The following is a 23,542-nucleotide window of genomic DNA, read 5'->3' on the forward strand; positions in this document are numbered from 1 at the left end:
AACTTTAATAATATCTTATAGTAATAGAGAAACTCTATAAAAAAAAAACAGAATAGTAGGATATGCAGGACAGTAGAACTGTAATGATATTAAGAAGTTGGAAGTACAGTAAACCGCTTTTCAAGTAGTATAAATATATATAAAAATATAACTTACTCATGATTCAGATGGTGAAGAGTCTCGTCTCGCAAGGAAAGCCTTAATTTTTAGAGAACCATGAAGAGAGCCAGTTATAAGGGTGGCTGGGTCAAACTGCCCCCCCCCTCGAGATAACGATAAGACCAAGGTCCCTCCCGGTTGTTTAGTCGTCTTGTCTACGTCATTTTATTTCCCTAGGTAAATGAGAATCCTGGTTTCTGATTCTCTGTGTAATTCAAAACTCTGGGTTTTTATTTTCTGGGTTATTAGAAATGCCTGGGTTCTGATTCTATGTGTAAGTGAAATAGGCCTTTTCTGGAAACATATGGGTTATCTAGTGTGTAAATACAGTATAAATACTGGAGCTTAAGCTCAGGGTATTGGGATCACTTTTGAGAATTCTCATCGGTGTGGATCTCGTGTGGTGGAATGGAACAATAAAGCTGGACCCTTGCTTCTTCTCACTCACGGCTGGTGTATTTTTTCTATCTCCAACTGGGCTCAGAGGTAGATGTGAGTATTGGCTTCTAAGTTGAGTTTTTAATGTTTTTGGGTAACAGGCTAAATTCGAGCCAACAACGTCTAATATTTTCAACCTTATCAATGAAAAATGTCAAGAAATCTTCACTGCTATGTAATGACTGAGTGTTTCTCTCTGTAGTGGTTTTATTCCTAGTTAATTTTGCTACTGTGTTGAAAAGGAATCTAGAATTGTTTTTGTTGTCTCCTATTAAAGTGGAGAAATAGATTTTTCTAGCATCGCCAAGAGATTTCCTATATTTCAGTAGGCTCTCCTTCCATGCTGTTTGAAATATCACCAGTTTGGTTTGACGCCATTTACGTTCTAATTGTCGAGTTGTCTGTTTTAAGGTTCGCGTTTGATCGTTATACCAGGGTGCTAATTTTTTTTCTCTAATTATTTTCCTTTTGAGTGGAGCCACTCTATCTAGCGTGTAGCGGAGTGTTGACTCCAAGCTTTCAGTCGCCTGATCGAGTTCTGTGTGATCTGACGGTGATCCAAATCTAACTGATGTTTCTGTGAGGTTATTTATGAAGCTCGGTGCAGTAGATGATGTGTAGGTACGTTTTATGTGGTAGCGAGGCGAGGTGGAAATATTATGATCAATACGTATTATGAACGAGATAAGATGAATCCATTCTGCGTTCACTGTGTAAGAGTAGCCACGTCTCTGAAAATCAATACCAGGTTTTGCTTGTTACCTCGCAGTGACGGTCACTTTACTCTCGTCAAGCTTAACAACAGGTAACCGGTTCCGCGAGCCCTAGCTACTCGAGTCTGACCCCTGTGCTTATTATAGATAAAGTTCATTTTTTTATTGAATTATGTTTCTAAAAGTTGCGGAATGGATTAATTTGGAGACTGTCCAACAAGGAAATCCTCAGAGACAGGCAGGCAATGAGAAATAAAACTTGAGGTTAGCAAAAAGTGGGGGACAAAGCCTAGATTTTGAAATGGGGGGAGGCATGTCCCTCACACATACTACCATTATTGAATATGACATTGACATAAGTGATCGTGTGTCGATTAGACAACACCCATAAAGGGTAAATCCTTCTAAACAGGCAATTATGAAACAAGAAACTGACTATTTATTGGAAAATGGATTAGCTGTTCCGAGTGTGAGTCCATGGTGCTCCGCTTGTCTTTTGCTGACGGTTCTTTTCTTTTTGTATAGATTACAGAAAAGTTAATGCTGTGACAAAGCCTGAGTCGTTCTCTCTTCCAAGAATGGAGGATTGTGTTGATTCTGTTGGTACTGTTAAGTTCACTAGCAAGCTGGACCTTCTTAAGGGTTACTGGCAAGTTCCCCTCACCCCACGAGCAGCTGAGATCTCTGCTTTCACGACACCTGATAATTTCCTCCAGTATACGGTCATGGCTTTTGGTCTTCATAACGCTCCTGGGATCTTCCAGCGGTTTATGAATCGACTGCTGGGGGATGTTCCAAATTCTGCCGCATATCTGGATGATGTTGTAGTCTACTAAGATACCTGGAAGCAACACCTTGAGCTACTTGAGCTGTTTTTTTACTCGTCTCTCGGTCACTTCCTTAGTTTTAAACTCTGATAAATGTGAGTTTGGAAAAGGAGCTGTCTCCTATTTGGGTAAATAGGTAGGACAATGGGTGGTTAAACCATTAACTGCCAAAATTCAGATGATCTGCATGTTCTCAGCTCCTACAACAAGGCGTGACCTGCGTTGATTTTTAGGGATGTCCGGTTACTACCGGTGTTTTTGTAGGAATTTCTCTGATGTTGTTCTGACTCTAAATAACCTATTACATAAAAAATGTGTTGTTCAGACGTTCCCCAGAGAGTCAGTATGCCTTTGAGTCGGTTAACTCCTCCTGACTAACTTGCCGGACCTGAGCAGACCATTTAAGTTAGAAGTTGATGACAGTAGCATGGGTGCAGGAGCGGTACTTCTACAAGATGATGATGATCAGGGGGTAGAACACCCAGTTTGTTATTTCTCTAAGAAATTATTAAAACATCAGCTTAACTATAGCACCATTGAAAAATAAGCTCTTGCCTTGTTACTAACCATCCAACGTTTATCTTGGTGATAGTGTCGCTCCCGTTCACGTCTTGACTGAACATAACCCCCTAGTCTTTTTACACTACATGTAATACAAATCAAAGGCTCATGCACCAGTCTCTTATTGTGCAACGGTTTAATTTAGTGATTGCCCAAAAGAAATGTCCCCAAGATGGTGGCGCAAAAGTCATGGTATGGGAATGTTTCTCATTCGCCGGTGTTGGGTGAGTTTATCATATACCAGGGTCATGGATCGGTTTGAATAAGAGATTATGTTGCTCTATGCCAAAGAGGAAATTCCACTGAAATGGACAATGACGCCAAACACACGAGTACACAAGCAACATCTTGGTTCCAGTCAAAAGATATTGAGGTAATGGAGTGACCATCTCAATCCCCTGACCTCAACACCACTGACATTAAAAATGCAGTTTCTGAAGCAAAACCCAAAGATTCACAGGAACTGTGTAATGAAGTTCATTCATCCTGGGCTGAAACAGCCGTGTCTACGCGCCAGACGTTGGTTAACTCGATCTGACACAGATACGCAGCAGTTATCAAAAACGATGGATATGCATCTAATTATTAGTTCACTCATTGAAAAGTAAAATCCAATTTCTCCATCTCTTTGTCTTTCCCTCTCCAACAGGCTCGTTCTTTCTCTGTTCCTCGCTCTCCCTCGTTCCTTTTCTCTCTTTCTGTGGTATTATTTATTCATTCTAATATATATATATATTTTTTTTAAACATCCATTGAAATCAGTCTGGTGGCTCAAGATGTCCTCTGAGGAATTTACTGCATGTTTCTTTTACAAGTGGTAAGTTTGAGTTTTTTCCCTTAGAATCTTTCTCTCTTTTTTTTTTGTTGACATTTTCTACTCTTTTTGACTCTTTTAATTGTTGCATCAGTGATCATCAGTAATATATTTTTCTGTTTTGTTTACAGCCATCATCTTACCTGCAAACAAAAAGCAAATCCCCATCCCTGTCCCTCTGTAAAATCTTTCTTGCATTGCAAATTTTCCAATAATTTAATCAGTGGATGTAATTTGTTTGTTTGTTTGTTTGTAATGTTGATTGTAATGAATTAGCAAACTTTGAACACTTTACAGATAAGAACCTTTTCCCTTTGGGACGCACTCTGCCAATCATATCTCTACAAACTTATAAGGGAGAAGGGCAAAGGATCAAAATATTTGAAAATATTTAATATATTTGTTTTTTATATATGCATATACATGTTGATATTATATATTATTAGTTACAACACTATTGTCCATATTACCATCTCTATTATTACCATTATGATTATTAATACTATTTTATTACCATCAATATTATAATATAATATTATAATACACTATTACCAGCATTGTTTTCAGAATCATTATTATTGACGCAATTATGGAAATACCTTTATATATAATTTATTTAATAGGTCTTTTCTGATGACTATAACTGTAATATCATATCATAATTATATTTATAACCTACTATTATCTAATAATAGATCATGTTTATAAAACTACAGACTTACTATACAACACATTTATACATATCTATTAAACACACATCTATAAACTACAGACTTACAGACCACTTTTTTCATACATTTTATTTATGTTTTTATCTGTTTGTTTCCCTCTTTTTCTCTTTTTTTCTTTTCCCCCAGAGTACAGTGTTTAGATAAATGAATAATCGTGAGATACGCATCCGGACTGGAGGTCCTAAGCAGTCCCTGATGCACAGTGAGACAGTGTCCCCCTGTGGGGTTTGGGAGGGGTCTTGGAGGGGACTGTGTGGTGGGTCAGTTCTCCTGACTTGGACAGCAGGATATTGACTGCACTGACTCCCTGGTGGCCTGACTCCCCCCGCGGGGTTTGGGAGAGGTTTTTGAAGGAGATTGTCCAGTGGGATGGCGTTCCCCGGTGGGGTTTGAGGGTAACATGCAGGCCACAGGCAAGCTGGTCTCGGTCCTGAAGATGCATCCGAGTGCTGGTTCCTGGCTGGGGTGCCCTACTGTCCTGCCATACTGTCCTACCTTACTGTCCTACCCTACTGTCCTGCCCTACTGTCCTGCCCTACTGTCTTACCCTATTGTCTTACCCTATTGTCCTGCCCTATTGTCCTGCCATACTGTCCTACCTTTTTGTCCTACCCTATTGTCCTGCCCTATTGTCCTACCCTATTGTCCTGCCATACTGTCCTACCCTATTGTCCTGCCATACTGTCCTACCCTATTGTCCTGCCATACTGTCCTACCCTATTGTCCTACCCTACTGTCCTGCCCTATTGTCCTACCCTACTGTCCTACCCTATTGTCCTACCATGTCCTACCCTATTGTACTGCCCTACTGTCCTACCCTATTGTCCTGCCCTAATGTCCTGCCATACTGTCCTACCCTACTGTCCTGCTCTTCTGTCCTACCCTATTGTCCTACCCTACTGTCCTGCCCTACTGTCCCACTCTTCTGTCCTACCCTATTGTCCTACCCTACTATCCTGCCCTACTGTCCCACTCTTCTGTCCCACTCTTCTGTCCTACCTTATTGTCCTACCCTACTGTCATGCCCTATTGTCCTACCCTACTGTCCTACCCTATTGTCCTACCATGTCCTACCCTATTGTACTGCCCTACTGTCCTACCCTATTGTCCTGCCCTAATGTCCTGCCATACTGTCCTACCCTACTGTCCCGCTCTTCTGTCCTACCCTATTGTCCTGCCATACTGTCCTACCCTACTGTCCCGCTCTTCTGTCCTACCCTATTGTCCTACCCTACTGTCCTGCCCTACTGTCCCACTCTTCTGTCCCGCTCTTCTGTCCTACCTTATTGTCCTACCCTACTGTCCTGCCCTATTGTCCTAACCTACTGTCCTACCCTATTGTCCTACCCTATTGTACTGCCCTACTGTCCTACTCCGATTCCCCTGAATGGTGGCCTGTTCCTGTATCAACTCGGTATGCCTCCTCCCTTTATTTATTTATTCTTTTTTTTTTGTTTCCCCCCCTGTAGTTTATATTGTAAATACATACATTTTTCTTTTTTCTCCCATCTCTACTCTTTATTCTACAGCTTGCCTTACATATATATTTACATATATACTGAATAGAGATGTACATGCACACAACCTCACACCTACACTTCACATAATCACATGCAATACCTGTTTTGTTTGTTTTTGGTTTATTGTTTTGTTTCTCCTGTATTTATTTATGTTGTTGAACTCAAACATTTTGTTCTAATAATAAATAATGATAAAAAAAATAAAATTAAAATAAAAGCAGTTAGCAGGTGCTCCATGTTCTGCACTATTCCGTGTGAGACCTGGTCTTTCTGGTCAGACTTCACCACCTCCAGCTGAGACAACATGGTCTCCTCAGCCTTCAGCTTGTCACACTCCCTGTGAGCCTCACCTAGCAGGATCCACATGTCCTGCAATGTCTCTAGCTGCTTGGTCAGGTCAGACTTGTCCACCTCCAGCTGAGCAATGGTCTCCAGAGCCTTCTGGTGTTTCTCCTCAGCTTCAATCAAGAACACCTGAAAAAGTACAACAATTAAGGTTTATTGGCTTTATTTACTTCTACACACACTTTCAGACACTTTTAGAAACTGACTCATAACTCATGAGAATAGTCTATGTATTGGGATAAAGGAGAAAATGTCCTAAAAATGTGAGGAAACAAGTACACACACACACACACACACACACACACACACAAACTACTGCGTCAGTCATGGTTTCATGAGAAGGAAAGTTTACCTTAAGTAACTCCTCCTTGTCCATCAGGGTCTTCTTCATCTTCTTGTTCTCCACCTGGAGGATGCTGTCAGCCTCCTGATCTCGCTCACACCCCTTAAACACAGACATGGGGCAAAGGGGGTTTAAATTCAAGTGCTTAATGCTTAAACATAAATAAAGTCCTCATATTATTTCTAAAGGAGCTGCTTAATGTAAGACATTTCTCATGTACATTCATTAGCAGTGTTTCACACTCCCTGTGAGTCTCAGAGAGCAGGTGCCCCCGGTTCTGCACTGTCTCTAGCAGTGACTCCACCTGCTTGGTCAGGTCGGACTTCTCCTCCTCCAGCTGAGTAATGGTCTCCTCAGCCTTCTGGTGTTTCTCCTCTGCTTCCGCCTGTGAAGCCTAAAAATGTACAACAATTAAGGCCTATTGGATTTATTTATTTCTACACACACTTTCACACACGTTTATAGTTTGGATGCAAAAGAATTTTCCCCAAAATGTGACTGTACACACACACACACGCATACACACACAGCCATGGGGCAAAAGAGGTTAAAAACCGAGTACTTAATGATCACATTTGCAATCTGGCCAAACATCATTCTTATTATGCCATGATGATAACAATAATAATAAACCTGATAATAAATAATAAACCTCATGATAAGTTACATAACTATTATCCCTAATAGGTTCATTGCTGAGCTTGTGATAGAGATGAGATTTTAGCCTCCTATCTAGTCTAATCTAATCTAATCTACTCTCGCCAGCATCACTCCTCAAACTCACTGCATCAAACTCCAGTGTACAGATATGTCCTCTTCTCACTCATTCCCATCATATGGTGCTCATATAATTTTGAAAAGTACTTTTTAATCAGAGGCGTATCTCACGTACCTTGCTTTTCATGCCATCTCTGCGTGCCTCACAGAGCAGTTCCTCTAGCTCCCTCACTCTCTCCTCCAGCTGAGTATTGGACATCACAAGCTTCTGAATCTTCTCCTCAGCCTCAGTCACAGCGTTCTGAAATTCACAGAGCAAATATTGTTGGCTTTAGGAGTCTGTAGCACTCCTGAGCACTAGCATTCAGTCCAAACATCATGTTTAGTTGCAGCTCTCTGATCTGATCTATATAAAGGGCCATACAACCTACAGTACAATGTCTGACACATAATCCTTATATTCATCAGACTTCTGATCAAATTATAACGTATTGTTTTCTTGATAAAAACTCCAATTAATGAACATCAAGTCTGGATTACTGTGTTTAGCGTAGTGCTGGAGTACAAACTTAATTTCCTCCTCCATAAGAACTCTTTAATCCAGATATTTTAAATGTTCATATGTGCATTATTCCTATTCGAGGATTGATTATTTTTTTTATAGACAATACTCTTAATTCTTTTGTAATTTCTTCGGACTATTTGGGTATTGTAATTTCTGACCATATTTATAAACGTAGCCCACCGCCTTGGAGATTTAACTCTCTTCTTTTGGCAGACAGTGAATTCTGTGAGTTCATTTCCACTTCTATTGATGACATTCTTTTCTTCAATCAGAATGACTCCACCTCTTGTGGCCTATTGGATTTATTTATTTCTACACACACTTTCACACACTTTTATAGTTTGGATGCAAAAAGAATTTTCCCTTATGGGAGACACTTAAATCCTATATCAGAGGGCAGATTATTTCTTACTCCACTCTCTGTAATAAAAAGCGCACTGCTAGGGTTAATGAACTCACATCTGCGATCAGTAACCTCAATCAAAGATAAGCATTGAACCCCTCTCCAGAACTTCTTAAACAGCATCTCGACTTAGAGGCAGAATTGAATCTTATTTCGACTAAAGAGGCAGAACACTTGTTGTTACGTACTTGTGGTTCTTACTATGAACATCGCCATGTTATTCCTATTATTATTATTATTATTATTATTATTATTATTTTAATTCTCCTCTTATCTGTACAAGCCGAGTCGTTTACGGGCACATCACCTACGGCGACAGGCCGCTTCCCGTCTCATACCTAGTGTTAAAAACACTTATAATACTGTCACTACAGAGCTCATGGAAATTAATGCTACTTTTAAGCTTACTCTTCGCTTTATAAATCCGAATTTCCCGCAGACGATACTAAAGTGAGTGCATTTCTTCAAAACCTTTGTAACCCTGTTATTGATTCGAATACTGCCATGCGACTGGACTCCCCACTCTCTCGAAGAAATTTTAAATTCAGTTAAAACGATGCAATCTAACAAAGCTTCTGGCCTGGACGGGTTTCCAGTTGAATTTTTTAAAACGTTTATTGGAAAATTAGCTCCAGTGCTGTTATCTGTGTTCAATGAATCCTTGGAATGTGGGTCTTTGCCTCCGACTCTGACACAAGCCACGATAGCTCTCCTTCTTAAGGAGGGTAAGGATCCAACCTCCTGTGGTTCTTATAGACCGCTGTCTCTGCTTAATGCAGATGTAAAGGTGTTGGCAAAAGTAATGGCATCTCGTTTAGAGAACGTGCTCCCTTATATCTGAAGAGCAGAACGGTTTTATAAAGGGACGTCAGATGTTTTTCAATACCCGTACACTCTTTAATATAATTTATTCAAAGCATTCGGCTGAGCTTCCTGAGATTGTGATTTCTTTAGATGCTGAAAGGCATTTGATAGGGTTGAGTGGGAGTATTTGTTTGCAGTCTTGAGGAAGTTCGGATTCGGGGATAAGTTTATTTCTTGGATTAGCCTCCTTTACTCATCCCCTAAAGCCAGGGTTCATACGAATGATATTTATTCGGATTATTTTGCTCTCGGACGTGGGTGTTGCCAAAGCTGTCCTTTATCCCCTCTGCTTTTTGCTGTCGCTATCGAGCCGCTGTCTATCGCATTAAGATCTTCTCCCTTTTTTAAAAGAATAGTCCGATATGGTGTAGAGTACAAATTGTCACTATATGCTGATGATTTGTTATTGTTTGTAACCGATCCTATTGCCTCTATGCCTGCTGTCTTGGGTGTTCTGGAGACCTTCGGTGTTGTCTCTGATTATAAATTAAATTTGGAGAAAAGCGAAAGTTTTCCTGTCAATACTGCAGCATTTTCTCTCCAACAGTCAGATCTACCTTTTCCATTCAGTCAGTCAGGGTTTAAATACCTAGGTATCAACGTGACACGTTCTTTATCTAATCTTTTATCAGCTAATTTCACTCCCCTTATCTAAAAGGTTAAATCCAACATTCAGAGTTGGGGTAACCGCCCCCTTTCTTTAATTGGTAGGATCAGTGTTGTTAAAATGAATATATTACCGAAGTTTCTTTTCTTATTTCAGCAAATTCCTCTTTTTCTGCCAAAACCATTCTTCAATTCATTGGATAAAATAATTTGTTCTTTTATTTGGGGTGGGAAGCCTCCAGGGGTCTGTAAATCTTTATTGCAGATGTAGACTTAGTGGAGGACTTGCATTACCCAATTTTCGATTCTATTACTGGGCTGCACACATCCATAAACTCTGCTACTGGGTTAAATCTCCTGGATCTTCTTGGTGTAAATTGGAACTATCATCTTGTAGGGAATCCTCTCTACCTGCTTTACTTTATTCCTCTCTACCTACAAAACTCTCCCTATATACTGGTGATCAAGTTGTCCTTAACACACTTATGACTTGGTATCAGTTTAGACGGCGCTTTAAATTTGTAGGTGCATCCTCTTTGGGTCCATTAGACAACAACCACCTATTTCCTCCATCGTGTTTGGACTCCACATTTTCAGTGTGGTATGACAAGGGCATTAAAGAAGTTAGAAATCTGTATGCGGATGGTGTCTTTGATAGCTTTGACAATCTGTCATCTACTTATGACCTCCCTGTGACGCATCTGTTTCGTTATTTTCAAATTCAAAATTTTGTTTAGTGGGTTGTGGGTTGTTTAGCTGATTGTACTCTTTAATTTTGTTTTTCTTTTCTACACTGTGTGTGTATGTATGTATGTATAACAAAAAATGAGAATGGTATTGTTGCTATGTGACAGGAAGTATGTTTTCTTTTTCAATAAAATATTTTGGAAAAAAATTTAATGTTCATATAATGGAAAACTGGATTTTTGGATTTTCCACACAACCAAAGTTAGGAGCAGAAGAAACTTACCGTGACCTGGTCCAGAGGAACCTCCATGGGTTGGAGCAGAGCCGGTTCCGTGGCCCAGTCACACACTGGGTCTAAATAAAATAATAAAAAGCCATCAGACATCATCTGTTATTTATGTTTTTAAGTCCAGCCGACTTCTGATCCTGGTGAAGCTCTACAACACAAGTATTCCCACTTTCTCACTGGCCTCTGAAATAAATACACTTTACTGATGTTCACTATGTACATGTCTAATGTGGGCTAAGGCTAGGAACACACTGACAGATTTTATTACACATTCATTAAGCTAAACTCCTCCATGAACCTGGACAAAGAGACAGAGTGCTTTCACCCATCACTGCATCTTCCAAGCAGCGCGAGCGTCAGCCAAAATAGGACTACAGCCTCTTAGATTATGAAGGAGTGTCTACTAAATTCATTTCTTTTAAAGGACAGAAGTAAACTGAGCACTGCATGGTTACAGCAGCACGACTGAGAAATAGTTGTACCTTCAGTTGTGACCTCGGAGTCCGATGTTGTTGTTTTTCCATCTCGTTTAACATAATAGTAAATACCGGCTGCGGTGGCTGCAGCTCCGGCCGTGTACAGCAGGGGGCGCAGAGGAGCGTCCGCAACACTAGTGTCAAGTGCACTCAAAAACTTATTCATTTTCTCTCTTGATCAGAACTACAATAATCGCCTTAATCGCACAAAGTTCAGTGAATGTCTGAAAGCTCCGCGTCCTCTGACGTCACAGAGGCAAGGCAGATCAGGGCATGTTGCATAGCAACACCATTCCAACAATCTAGAAGTCACAAGCGTTCCAAATTTCTTTCGGCAAGACCCTAAACCGGTCTTGTATTATTATATACAGTATATTGTATATATAAATGATATGAGGATGAATAAAGCGAATCTCTGAGCAGTTTAGGGCTGTGTTTGGCATTTTCATCCACTCAGTTTAGGAGCCTGTACACTTTAGGCATAAATCAACTGTTCTGCTTGAATGGAAATATATTTTATTGTATATAAATAATGTATTTCTGAGCTTTTGGGTTACACTTTCTTTTCATAATATTCATACACAGAGTGACTACAACCTGCATGAAGCTAAAATGAAAAGTCTCATAACTTTATCATATTTATCCCACACAAACTTTACATTCACTTTAAATCGTTTATGATAGAAAACAAACTGAATTTCAGTGGCGAATGAAGTGTAGCTGGTTTAGTCTGTTATCGTGTCACAGTTGATACATTTAATATTATTTTCTCACGTTATAAAAAATCTATTTGGTAGATTATATGATAAAGGGAATGATGTAGTGTGAAGGGAAACGGCTCCACGTGGGTTAAATGTGGAACAGCAGCAGGGTGATATGGACGCTCCTGCATGGGCTGGACGCGGGCACTTATAACACCAATAATGTCTACAATTTATGTGTTTAATAATCTTACATTTAACCGTGTTTTTCAAGGACTTTGTTAACTATAGTTTAAAAATTACAAATAAACTGCTGGATTAAAATGAACCCAAATTGTTTGGAGATTTAACACAGAAATCTTAGACGGTACGTCGCCTTTACACGAAATTCGTCTTTACACATAACGTCTAAAGACATTTTTGTCCTTTCGGCGTGCCATACACATCCGGCGTGTTGACAGTGCGAGCTACAGCTGCTTATAAAAAGCGGAAGTGACGCAAAAGACAATCCGCATGCGTCACAAGCTTCAGGAAGTTTCACATTTAGCGGAAATGAAGTGTAACAGTGCATTTATACTGAAATCAGCTCTAAGACCAAGAAAATATGCGGAAGTAAAATCTACCTAAAGTTCAACTAATATATCAGATACAAGCTTTAGAACATTTAAAACCTTTAAGGGTTCTTCAGCTGTTCCTCTGAGGGAACCATTACATTCAATATGGAACCCTACAACAAAAGTAACACCTTTTAGTGGACTAAGAACCTTTCATTATCCAGTGAACCCATAAAGAACCACTGAAGAACCTTTTTTCTGTCCCAAATACGAAGAAGCTGAATGTTAGATAGGTTCTATGTATTCAAAGAAAACGGGCTCTTTAAGGTTCATCATAGATTTAACTTTTCCCCGCATTTTAATACCGTACTCTTCTGGTGTACTTTTGTGAAGTTGTCTGAGTTTAAGAATACAAAACAAAGCAAGAAGTTCCCATTACACACACACACACACACATAATCATAGACATACACACATAAACACACACACACACACACACACACACACACACACACACATTGTTTGTTTCTAAAAGTAGAACCCTTCTAGAAAGCTAAGAACCTTTATTTTTGTAAAGTGTAAAGTGTACCGAGTACCAAGAACCTAAGTGATATTAAACTCCTGACAGGTTCTAGGTATTCAGAAGTAATTAATGAGCAGTAATTTGTAGTTTGTATCACACACTTACCCAGTTACTACACACTGTCTTTGAAAAAAGTCTTCTTTAAGGGTTCACTGGATGAATAATGGTTTTAGCTTCTTAATAAAAGGGTTCTAGTTTGACTGGAACCCTTTCTGACAGGGAAACAGTCCCCAAAGGAACCATGAGGGAACCCTGAAACGTTTTCCAGAGTGTAGTGAGTTTTGTTCTGTTTATCAGACAGATTTTTATTCTGTTCTAAACAGTACAGTGAATCGTTTAGTTTGGAGCTTGGTGATCAGAAACTCAGCACACTGCAGTTAGTGAGCTGCAGAACCAGGAACCAGCTGTATATGGAGATGTAGAAAAGATTTTGGTTGATATGGTCCTGCCTGAGCTTTCCGTTTTGACTCAGTGATGTGAGGTGTTGTTTGAAAGAGGAATATTTATTAATATATTGAGTTCAATCTATTTTGGTCCTTTATAACTCTCACATGACTGCACTTGCACTGAAAGACATGGAACCCTGCTGTGTCCTGCTGAGAACTCAGATGATCTGCTGTTGACATGTGAGGACAGAGTCCACTGCACAGACACACACGCACACACACAAATGCACACACACACACATAAACATAAACACACACAAAGCACACACACATAAACATACACACACATACATAAACATACACACAAACACACACAAGCACACACATAAACATACCGACAAACATACACAAACATACACACACACATAAACATACACACAAACATACACAAACAAGCATACACAGACATAAACATACACACACACACGCACACAAACGCACACACACACACAAACATACACACAAAAAAACATATACACAAACATATACACGTGCACACACACACATACACACACACATGAACATACCCACAAACATGCACAAATATACACACACACAAACATACACACATATAAACATACACAAACATATGAGTTCGTCCGTCGATTTCAACGAAGACCGAAGTTTCCATTTCTGCCTCCATTATGGAGAGCACAAACTGGAACTCGACATGTGCATGAACTGGATTAAAGTGAGGAAGACTTGCGCAGCATCGACCTCACTTCCCGGTGACCGCCATGATCCAGCATGATCAACGCGACCAGGTGCAGTGATTCACACACCCACTTATACACTTCGGACATGCCAATCAGCCTACCATGCATGTCTTTGAACTGGGGGAGGAAACTGGAGTACCCCCCACAGCACAGGGAGAACACGCAAACACCACACATGCAGGGCCACAGTGGGAATCGAACCCCCAACCCTGGAGGTGTGAGGCGAACGTGCACACAAATATTCACTCACAAACATACACACAAACATATGTTAGGGTTAGGGAGTTAAGGTTGGGGTTAGGATTAGGGAGTTAGGGTTGGGGTTAGGTTTAGGGTTAGGGGTTAGGACTAAGTTACGGTGTGGAACAACTCCACTGTTGTTATGTACAGTAAACATATTCGGTTTAACCCCGCCCACTCAAACTGCGTCACAGAGCGCATCATCCACCCAATCAGCGCCCAGTTTCTGTCCGTCACGTCAACACGCCACGCCTTTTTACTAAAGAAAGCAACAAACAGCTCGCGACGGGAAACAGACAGGCTCAGCGCGGCGGAGAGAGAGAGGAGGACATATCGCGCAGATTTCTTCATTTAATTTAAAAACAAAAAACAAAAAACAAACAAACAACAACAAAAAAACACGACATCTTTCTTCAGTATTGACGTGTTGTTTATTAAAGGTAAATACAAGCTGGCTATTTTTTCCGTTATGGTTTTATTAGTTAAAATATATATGTATAGACTTTTGATATATTCCTATTAGCCGACCTAGCTTTACCGTTAGCTACACTACTTTTAGTTATGTTCTCATTTTAAACAGTCAACTCGCCTAAAATAATGAAAAATGTGAAGTTGAGTATATTAAAGCGATTTCCAGGGGGAAAATGTGGCTAAGTTAAAATTAGCCACGGCTAGTTCCTCATTCGGTTAACCAAATATGGTCAAGCTAACATTAACGCTAGCTGGTTGTTTATTCACCTTGATTTTTCTTTTAGTGCAAAAAAAAGTAATATTCAATTTAACTGCTTGTAAAAGTATAATACTTTTAATATTTAAGCCTTTTATCCGTTTCATGCGTTAATTAGGTATAACTTTACCTCAGGAATAATAATGGCTAACCCTGCTAGCCGCAGTCATTATAAAGGAACATGGTCTCGCGCAGGCCCTAACGGACGGTTAGCGGCTTCTGCAGCTGGTTTTAAGATAATTTAACAGTATCTAAACTCGGAATATACGTGTTTTATTGTTAATATGTGTAATTAATGGGGCAGTAAGTGCTTTGTTTAAACAGCTGAGTGTTAGCAGGTTTAGCCTGGAGTCTCGTTTCTAGGCTTTCCTGTAGTAAAATTTTCTCCACACCAATACGTCGGGCGTAAATATTAATAACCTGTTGTTAAAAATCACACTAAAATCAATAAATTGTGTTGTATATTTATTCTTGTTTATAAGTTTGTGAACGAGATTGAAACATTTTCCAAAAAAGGGGGAAAAAACAGGAAGAGAGTCTGGAACAAAGAAAAGACAAAAGCAGACTCGCAGCTCGGCGGATTTACCAGCAATAAAGATCAAATTATTGTGTTATTAGTTAAACATGGAGATATTCTTTACTTACACACACACAACTACTGAATTGATGGTGTTTAACCCGTATTTCTTGTTATTTTGGGAATAACGGTGTGTTGTACAGAGCATTGTTAGCGCTGTGATTAGCATGACTCAGTGGATTTAAAGAGGGTCCGGCCTGCTGTGAGTGGGTTGCCAGGTTGAAAAACTCCCCATCATTCCCGTTCTTTCTCTGTGTGTGGTTATAATCTGTGTGTCTGTGGGAACCTCGTGTTTGTGATGTATTTAGCATATCATTTACTTACAGATTCTGATTGTCTGTAGTTGAAAAGGAGAATAGACTCAAAACAGACCCAATATGGCAACCCGTATTTAGAGATGACCTGCACGTCGTGTACATTGAACATTTAAATACATATTTTATAGAAAAAAAATCTAGGTTAATAACACAGGCATATACTGTTTAAGATAATTGCATGATAGTTATTTACATAAACATTAGTCTTCATGTATGGTGCTGTGTATCATAGATATTCACTCATTAATGAAATAAAATACATTTAAAGTCCTTTATTGAGAATACAGAGAATTTAACCTGTTAAACACTTTATATCTGACAAGTACAGCATATTTCTCATAATGTTTATGATAAAGTACTCATTAAGACATTGACTATATTTTGAGTATGCACCACAGGTGAGTGTTCACCTGTTATAAATAAATCTGCATTAAACCTTTATGTAGTGTATTGGATTAATCATTAAATTATCTAAATCTGTTTAGATAAAGCCTGTGTGTTAATGTTTGTGTGTCCGTAGTAGAACCACTCCAGGGTTCTGTTTGTGTGCCGTCAGATTCATGAACTTTAACACATCGGTAGTCTCTGCCTTTTTGGGCTTTATCCAAATAAACAGCAGGGCTCTGTTAACCGAAGGAGGAGGTGTGCTTGTGCTATCTCTCTCTCTCTCTCTCTCTCTCTCTCTCTCTCTCTCTCTCGCTCTCTCTCACACACACACACACACACAGAGACTGATGTAACCAAGTCACGATGAGGCATCAGCCTGGATATAAATAGCTCCAGTCAGGACACACGCTGGTGTTTAGAGAGGAGGAGGAAGTGTGTGTAAGAGAGAGCTCAGTTAGTCACGTTGCATCCTTGTGACAGGTGAAATCTGAGTCCCTCATGCCGGTGTTTTATGGTTTGCACATGATTGAGGTTTGTTAGGGGGAAACCCTGCGCTGCCTTCTGATTGTGTGTAAATGTGGTGGAGTTAAAATAACTTCACTTCCTGTTTAATAATAATTTTCTCCATCACACCATACATAGTCTCTCTGAACACATACAATTAATATTTATTTTGCCTAAATGTTTTTTGTAAATAGAAATTGAACAGTGACCTGGAAACATCTCTACACCTTTACCTTAATTCGGAATGCCAAAGGTTGTTGAATATGCATGAGTATTCAAATTACAAACCCCCCCCAATGTCTAGGCAAATTAGCAAAGTTAATCTGAGCTCTTATTTCCACACTGAGATAGAACCGTACTAGACCCGGTTCCTGTTTTTGAATGAGTTGTGTAAATACGTGTTTGTTATGCTCTGGTGTGATTGATTGGCTCAGTTGTGCAGAATGTTCCAGACCGTCTGGCCAAATGTTCTCATGTCTTTGTCATACACACTCTGTCCTGCCAATAGGAGATGCTGAGACCGGTTCTGACCTGTTCTTCTCAAGCATCTGATGATGGGTCATCATTACAGGGTCTGTGTTCCTGAACACCTCCATGGAGTTAAATGTTGCCCGAGTGTGTTAGGTCATTAAGGAGGACATGTGATGGATTGATAGGTTGATATTTATTGATCCTGAGGGAACTGTTGAGTGAGCTGCTTTGTACTGTTACACGCGTGTGTGTGTGTGCGCGAGGGGGGGGGGGTTTGTTGCCAGGCTTGTTGAGAAACACCTCATGATGTATTTCAGCCTGACCCTTTCAGGCTCAGAACATCGCGTCTCCTGTACTTACACGTTTCCAGGTCGTGTGAGTTCCAGTAAAGAGCTGAACAGTCTCTCTCTTTTATTACAGAGAGAGTACAGAATCTTTTGTTTACTCTCTTCTTTCTTTCAGGCAGCTTCAGCTTCTTTCAGATTCCTTCTTTCCTTTCTTTTGCAGGATTTTTATTCCTCATGTTCTCAGTGTGTTGTGCCATCAGCTTTAAAAGTTCTATAAATAGATTTTGGTGGAAAAAATAAAAGGTTTAAGTCGTTACACTGAACGCTCCAGTGCTCAGTTTTAGTGTGTGTGTGTGTTCTCAGACTGAGCGATGGCCCAGGAGACCAACCAGAGCCCCGTGCCCATGCTCTGCACCACTGGCTGTGGGTTCTACGGGAACCCCAGGACTAATGGCATGTGTTCGGTGTGTTATAAGGAGCATATCTCCAGACAGAATAGTGGAGGTGTGAGTCCTCTCAGTAACATGGGTGAGTAGAGCTTTTCTTAACCTCCTCCGTGTGTCCTTTCATTCATTCATTTGACGGAGAAACTCCTGGATGTGTAATTGTGTTGATGTGCTTCGTCTATCACTCACTCACTCCTTCCTCCCTCAGGTATTTATTCCATGATGATCGATACTGTGATTTAACCAACGTTGATTTTGTTGCTTTTCAGGTTCTAGCAGTGTAACCAGTAGTCCCACCTCCGAGGCGTCTGCGATCCAGATCATTGAGGCCAGTTTAAACAATTCCGCGAGTGAAGCAGAGTCGCCCATCGGGGCCGCCGCAGCACTTCCTGTAACGCAGCAGATGACCGAGATGAGCATTTCCTGCGAAGAGGAGGTGGCAGTGCCTAAAGTAGAAATTCCAGAACCTGGTTAGTGATCAAGATGAATTGATAGAAATGTTTTTAAAGGGATAGTTTCTTCAAAAGAAGTTGACTAGTACCTTTTAGTTCATGTTAGGGGTGTAACGATACACCACCACGCAGTACGATAAAATTAGACTATGTGCAGCATGGGGAAAGTGCGATTCACATCATGTACATTACGTGTCTAATGCAGCTGCACTGTTTGTACACCTGCAGCCCTAATCTGTGTCCTAACTATCTAACGGATCACAGCCGACACAAGTTATATACGTCATACCGTTACACAGCCAGTTTATAAAGAGCTGTTTAGTAGCTTTCAAACACCACCAGCCCCGTGCTGCCATCTACAGAACCCGGCCGGGGAACCCTGGTGCTGAAGCTTTATTTGCGGCACTGCTACAGAACACATTACGCTTCAATCCATGGCTTTTCCCAGATCAGAGACTTTATTCAATCAAAATCTTTGTTCGCTCTCTTTTGGGGAAAATGTATTCATTTGGGGTTTTTTTTTTTTTAGATACAGTGAGCCTATAGTATATTTTAAAATGTTAGACCTTTTCGATGATAAAAATGCACTTTGTTTTGCATTGTTTACTAAGTAGAAATAATAAGAATCTAATTGAGTTGTGAAGCCGAAAAGTGTTGTGAATCGAATCATGACCAGTGTGGTGTTGCACCCCTAGTTCGTAATATTAATTACTTAATACTAGTTGTTTTTCTGAGGAAAAGTAATCAAGCTTTTCCATAAGTGTTTAACTCTTTCTTGCAGTGCACTGACGTTCCGTTCCGTCGGCAGAACGGAAATCGACTTTTCAATCAGTATATACATATCAATTATTTTATCATCGTGAGTCTGTTATGAGGTTAGTCAGGACAGTGTTCGATTTCTGTGGGTAGAGTATCATGACCATTTAGGTGCTGGTGAGCAGGGCGATGGGAAAGGGGAGGGGTGTGCGCCCTGTGCTATCTACCTTGGCTGCATTGATCAAACCGTGGTATTTGATCAATGGTAATTTTAATGGGTAATTTAATAATATTTTATTATTAGGGTATTTAATAATTTATTTGATTGACACTCACATGGACCAATTGTAGAAACTTTTAGCTTTCAAACAAGACCTCATGTCAAGATTAACAATACAGAGAGAGAACAGTGTGTAAACTCCTCCCCTCCATACACACACACACACACACACACACACACACATCTACACACACCTGTTGGTCTGGCGCTGTCTATATGCTGTCAGTCAGCGGGTACGATCCAATCAGCTTGCAGCAGCAGATGGTGTCGGTTGTGCAAGAAATGGCTGGTCATGCCTAGTTTTCACACAGTGTGCAGGTGATTAGCGTCTTATAGCGATCGTGTGTTCCCAAAAAAGCCTGAATTTGTCAGAGGTTTTGAAAGTTATTTAGGAGTGACTCTGGGGAGGGAGAGGAATTTGAGGGTTTTTAGGAGGAAGTGTGGATTCAGCTGAGGAGCATTCCTGCGAGGACTAGACCCGGCCCTTCAAACGTACGTAAGCTATGCTGCTTTCTATTTTCACTTTTTGCTTGTGCGAGTGTGGAAATGTGTTTTTGCAGGTAGAATGGAAATCTTTTACGTCTTGCACTTCATGTAGTAATAAATGTGCCAAGATGTGCTCTTCAAAATATATATTTTGAATTGTCTGAAAATATAATAGCCAATTTAGCATTTACTAATGGTGAACTTAAATTAAATTTTTTGGTATTTGCTGTACTTCATATTTGTGATTGTTTATTGTTGCAGAGAAGAAGAGAATGCTCCTGATCCTCCTCACACAACATTCACATGGAGCTTTCCACTGTGAAACTACCCACCATCTACCCAACATCTAGTGCTCCTCTCCCTGCAACACTACATTAGGAGGATGGTTGATTGGGAGGATGATGTGCTTGCTGCCTGCCCACACTGCAGTCAAGACTCTATGCAGAGTACAAGCAGAAGAAGGGCACATGGAAGGCTGCAACTACCCTGAAGATGTGTAAATTCCTGCACTGTGTCATTTACTCTGGTCTAATAAAGCCATCAAGAGTGTGAGAGCAGTGGAGAAAGGAAAAGCTCCATAATTCCCAACCTCTGTTGTGGCATTCTACAGATTTGAGGCAATATTCTGGAAGACAATTTTGGGAGTGATGAAGCCAGATGTTCCGTGTGTCTGAGTCTGTGTAGGCGGCAGCTGTCAGTGACATGTCACAGCTGGCGGAGGAGAGGCCGTGCTTTCCAGTGACCATCATGGACACCTCAACCTCTGCCGAGAGAGAGAGAGCCTCAGCTGGGAGGAAACACCGTATACTCAGTCTTGCTGTACTTCTTCCTCTGAAGACAATTTACAGATGCAGGTCACGTGATGTGACGTGTTCCTGTGTACTACAACGCACCGTCTTTGAGCTTCACCACTCAGAAACATTGATGCGAACTACACTCGGACTCTTGATTTTTAATTCTTTATTTAAATTCAAGTTGTTTGCACTTCCCTGTGACCCAGTAGGATAAGTGGTATAGAAGATGGATGGATTGTTTGCACTTTTTTCATGTTTTGCGTTTACTAGTTTATATTTTGCACTTTCGTATATGTTGTAAAATAGCGATTTTGCCTCCTAAAATCCAACCCCCACGTCCATGTGGTAGGAGGTGGAAACAGCACCTTCTTCATGCCTGTATTACGTATGTGACCGTGCTAACAGGGCTCTTTTCAATAAAGGCTATATGAGATGAGTAAGTTTCCAACTTTTTATTTTTGAAATTGCACACTGTAAATGAGTTGATTTTATGCTATTTGGGGACATTTGTTGGTGTGTGGTGGCATTATTAACGGTTTTGGCTATTTCTAGACGTTGTGTTATTAGAGGTTTTCTGTCATTTGGGAGGTTTTTCCTTCTGTTCGGACAACCATACACAGAATTTTACTGGTTGAGGATAACGCCTACAAATTTGCGATGCTTATGGACAAACGCTTGCATCTCAGAGAGCAGAAATGGGGATTGATCAGCATGTGTGTGTGGGGGGGGGGTAAAGTTGTTGTTGTTGTTGTTTTGTTTTTTTGTTCTCTGAAATTATTGCCCTAGTAGGCTAGGTTAAAAAAAAAAATGCTTATGAAAAATTGTAACTTCTTAAAGCTCAAAACAGGTGCAAATCCCATTTTCAGTTAAGCATGGGTGGGTTCTGGTGAAATTAGGGTCCTATACACACTCTCTAACATACCTCTTATTTATAGTGTTTGAGTTGTGTTTCACTTTTGTATTAATGGTTGAGAAACAGTCCTGGCTTTAACCTTTTTTTTGTTTTGTTTAAAATGGATTTATTTTGTAACAATCGCATGTATGTGCTGTTCTCTGGGATTGTGCAGGAAAACCCTGTTTTGATGATCGAGTAATTTGTGTGTGTTCCGTTTCCTCAGTTGTGACTCAGCCCACGGCCTCCTCTTCCTCGTCGGTGAACGCGGCGGTCGGCGCTGAGACCAAAACCCCTGACGCCTCCAAACCCAAGAAAAACCGATGCTTCATGTGCCGCAAGAAGGTCGGCCTTACAGGTGAGATGTGCCTCCCTGAATCCTTAAGTGTTGCAGGTGTTGTAAAGATGTGGCGGTAATTAACCTTCCTGTTGTTGTGCTTAGGGTTTGACTGTCGCTGTGGAAACCTCTTCTGTGGACTTCACCGTTACTCAGACAAGCACAACTGCCCGTACGATTACAAAGCCGAGGCCGCTGCCAAGATCCGCAAAGAGAACCCCGTGGTGGTGGCTGACAAGATCCAGAGAATATAGATCACCTGCTCTTCTCTTTGGCTTTGACCTTTTGACCCTCATTTCCGGGAGAGATAATGTGTAAAATACAAAACAAAGGACTCGCGCTTGACCTGCGATCTAAAGGACTATTTTTATTTTTAATGACTTTGATCTTGTTTTTCAGCCGATGCATGAGTGGAGTGGTTTTTGTTTTTGTCTTGGGTGTATGATGGAGTGGAGGTTAAAAAAAAAAAGGCAGGGGAAAGTGGGTGGGGTTTAGGTCACATCTCCTCCTGAGAGGTTGGTGTGGTTTTGAGGGAGGTGGTGTTGCGTCTTCGTTATTGTCGAAGGGTTGTGATTGTGTGTGTGTGTCTGGTGTCTCGGTGTGGAGAAAGGACACATGGCCTGAGGGACTTCACATGACTGTTATGGTTCTGACCCGAATGCCGTCAGGGTGGCAGTGCATGGCTGGCTCATGTAGCACAAAGAAAAAAGAAAACACCATGGACACTCTCTCCTTCTTTCCCTCTAGTTTGAAGAGTTCACATTTTCCTCACGGCATGACTCCCGGAAGTCTAGCGTTAGCCTTCACAGCGTTCGCGGTGGTTTATTTGCCTGGGCCTCGGACCGGCCCACATCACACCCCCCTTTTTGTTTTGGAGTGATTTTATTTTTCCTTCTGTTCACGAGTGACACATCTATAAAAATATTTTTAAAAAGCTCATTTAGAGAAGCACAGCCGGATTTAAATTCTGAGCCTCAGCTGGGCCTTGGTCTTTTAGTCAGAGGCGGGGTTAAAGCGTGACCTGCATGGCTAGTGAAATAACTACTAAAGTGTGTTAGGTTTTTAACAGATACATGCTCCTAGGTCTTGTTTTTTAATTAATATTCCACATCTGTACTGAATGTTGCTTTTTGTTTGATTTATATTGTGTGTGAGTGAGTGAGTGAGTGAGTGAGTGAACTCTCGGTCTGTTGTTTCAGTTCTCCGGTTTGTACAAGCGAACCCCTTATATTTATTACTTGTATTGCGCATCTAACCTTGTTACCCAACATCACAAAACTATCATGTAAATAAAATGATGTACAGAGATCTAATAACATCTTTCTGTGATGTTTTACAACCCGATTTTAGTAAAAGTCTCCTTTACTGCAGCGTTCAGCACCGAACCCGAGAAATAAAGCAGCTGTACAGATACCAGTTTAGTGTTGATCACCAACACGCCTCCAGTGCATACATAATCCAACACATTTAAATCCAATGGAAGCTTTTTGCCACGCCCCCTGCCTACAGAGTGACACTACACCGTGTGCCG

General features: G+C 40.6%; 2 protein-coding genes and 1 long non-coding RNA gene across 4 annotated transcripts; 2 read left to right on the plus strand and 1 right to left on the minus strand.

Annotated features, from left to right (window-relative positions):
• Positions 1 to 4,147: 4,147 nt before the first annotated feature.
• LOC108277072 (putative golgin subfamily A member 6-like protein 3) lies at positions 4,148 to 11,459 on the minus strand. Of its 2 annotated transcripts, none has more exons than XM_017489385.3 (6): positions 11,065 to 11,459; positions 10,577 to 10,647; positions 7,344 to 7,469; positions 6,756 to 6,845; positions 6,461 to 6,553; positions 4,148 to 6,237 (listed from the first exon to the last, which is right to left on the minus strand). In XM_017489385.3, exons 1-6 carry the CDS (start codon positions 11,222 to 11,224, stop codon positions 5,911 to 5,913), a joined length of 867 nt encoding a protein of 288 aa, XP_017344874.1. In that variant the 5' UTR covers positions 11,225 to 11,459; the 3' UTR covers positions 4,148 to 5,910. The 2 variants fall into 2 exon arrangements, with proteins under 2 accessions (XP_017344874.1, XP_017344873.1); XM_017489384.3 differs by having other exon boundaries at positions 4,153 to 6,237; positions 6,672 to 6,845; positions 11,065 to 11,446.
• Positions 11,460 to 14,573: 3,114 nt separating this feature from the next.
• zfand5b (zinc finger, AN1-type domain 5b) lies at positions 14,574 to 23,319 on the plus strand. Its single transcript, XM_017489383.3, has 5 exons — positions 14,574 to 14,738; positions 17,932 to 18,096; positions 18,284 to 18,484; positions 21,901 to 22,032; positions 22,117 to 23,319. Exons 2-5 carry the CDS (start codon positions 17,940 to 17,942, stop codon positions 22,263 to 22,265), a joined length of 639 nt encoding a protein of 212 aa, XP_017344872.1. The 5' UTR covers positions 14,574 to 14,738; positions 17,932 to 17,939; the 3' UTR covers positions 22,266 to 23,319.
• On the plus strand, positions 18,491 to 21,218 carry LOC124628999 (uncharacterized). The gene is made up of 3 exons (XR_006983833.1): positions 18,491 to 19,994; positions 20,250 to 20,484; positions 20,599 to 21,218. It is a non-coding gene; the product is annotated as an uncharacterized LOC124628999 (long non-coding RNA).
• Positions 23,320 to 23,542: the final 223 nt, after the last annotated feature.

Source organism: Ictalurus punctatus, chromosome 16 (genome assembly GCF_001660625.3).
Source record: "Ictalurus punctatus breed USDA103 chromosome 16, Coco_2.0, whole genome shotgun sequence".
In the NCBI taxonomy this organism is placed as follows: domain Eukaryota; kingdom Metazoa; phylum Chordata; class Actinopteri; order Siluriformes; family Ictaluridae; genus Ictalurus; species Ictalurus punctatus.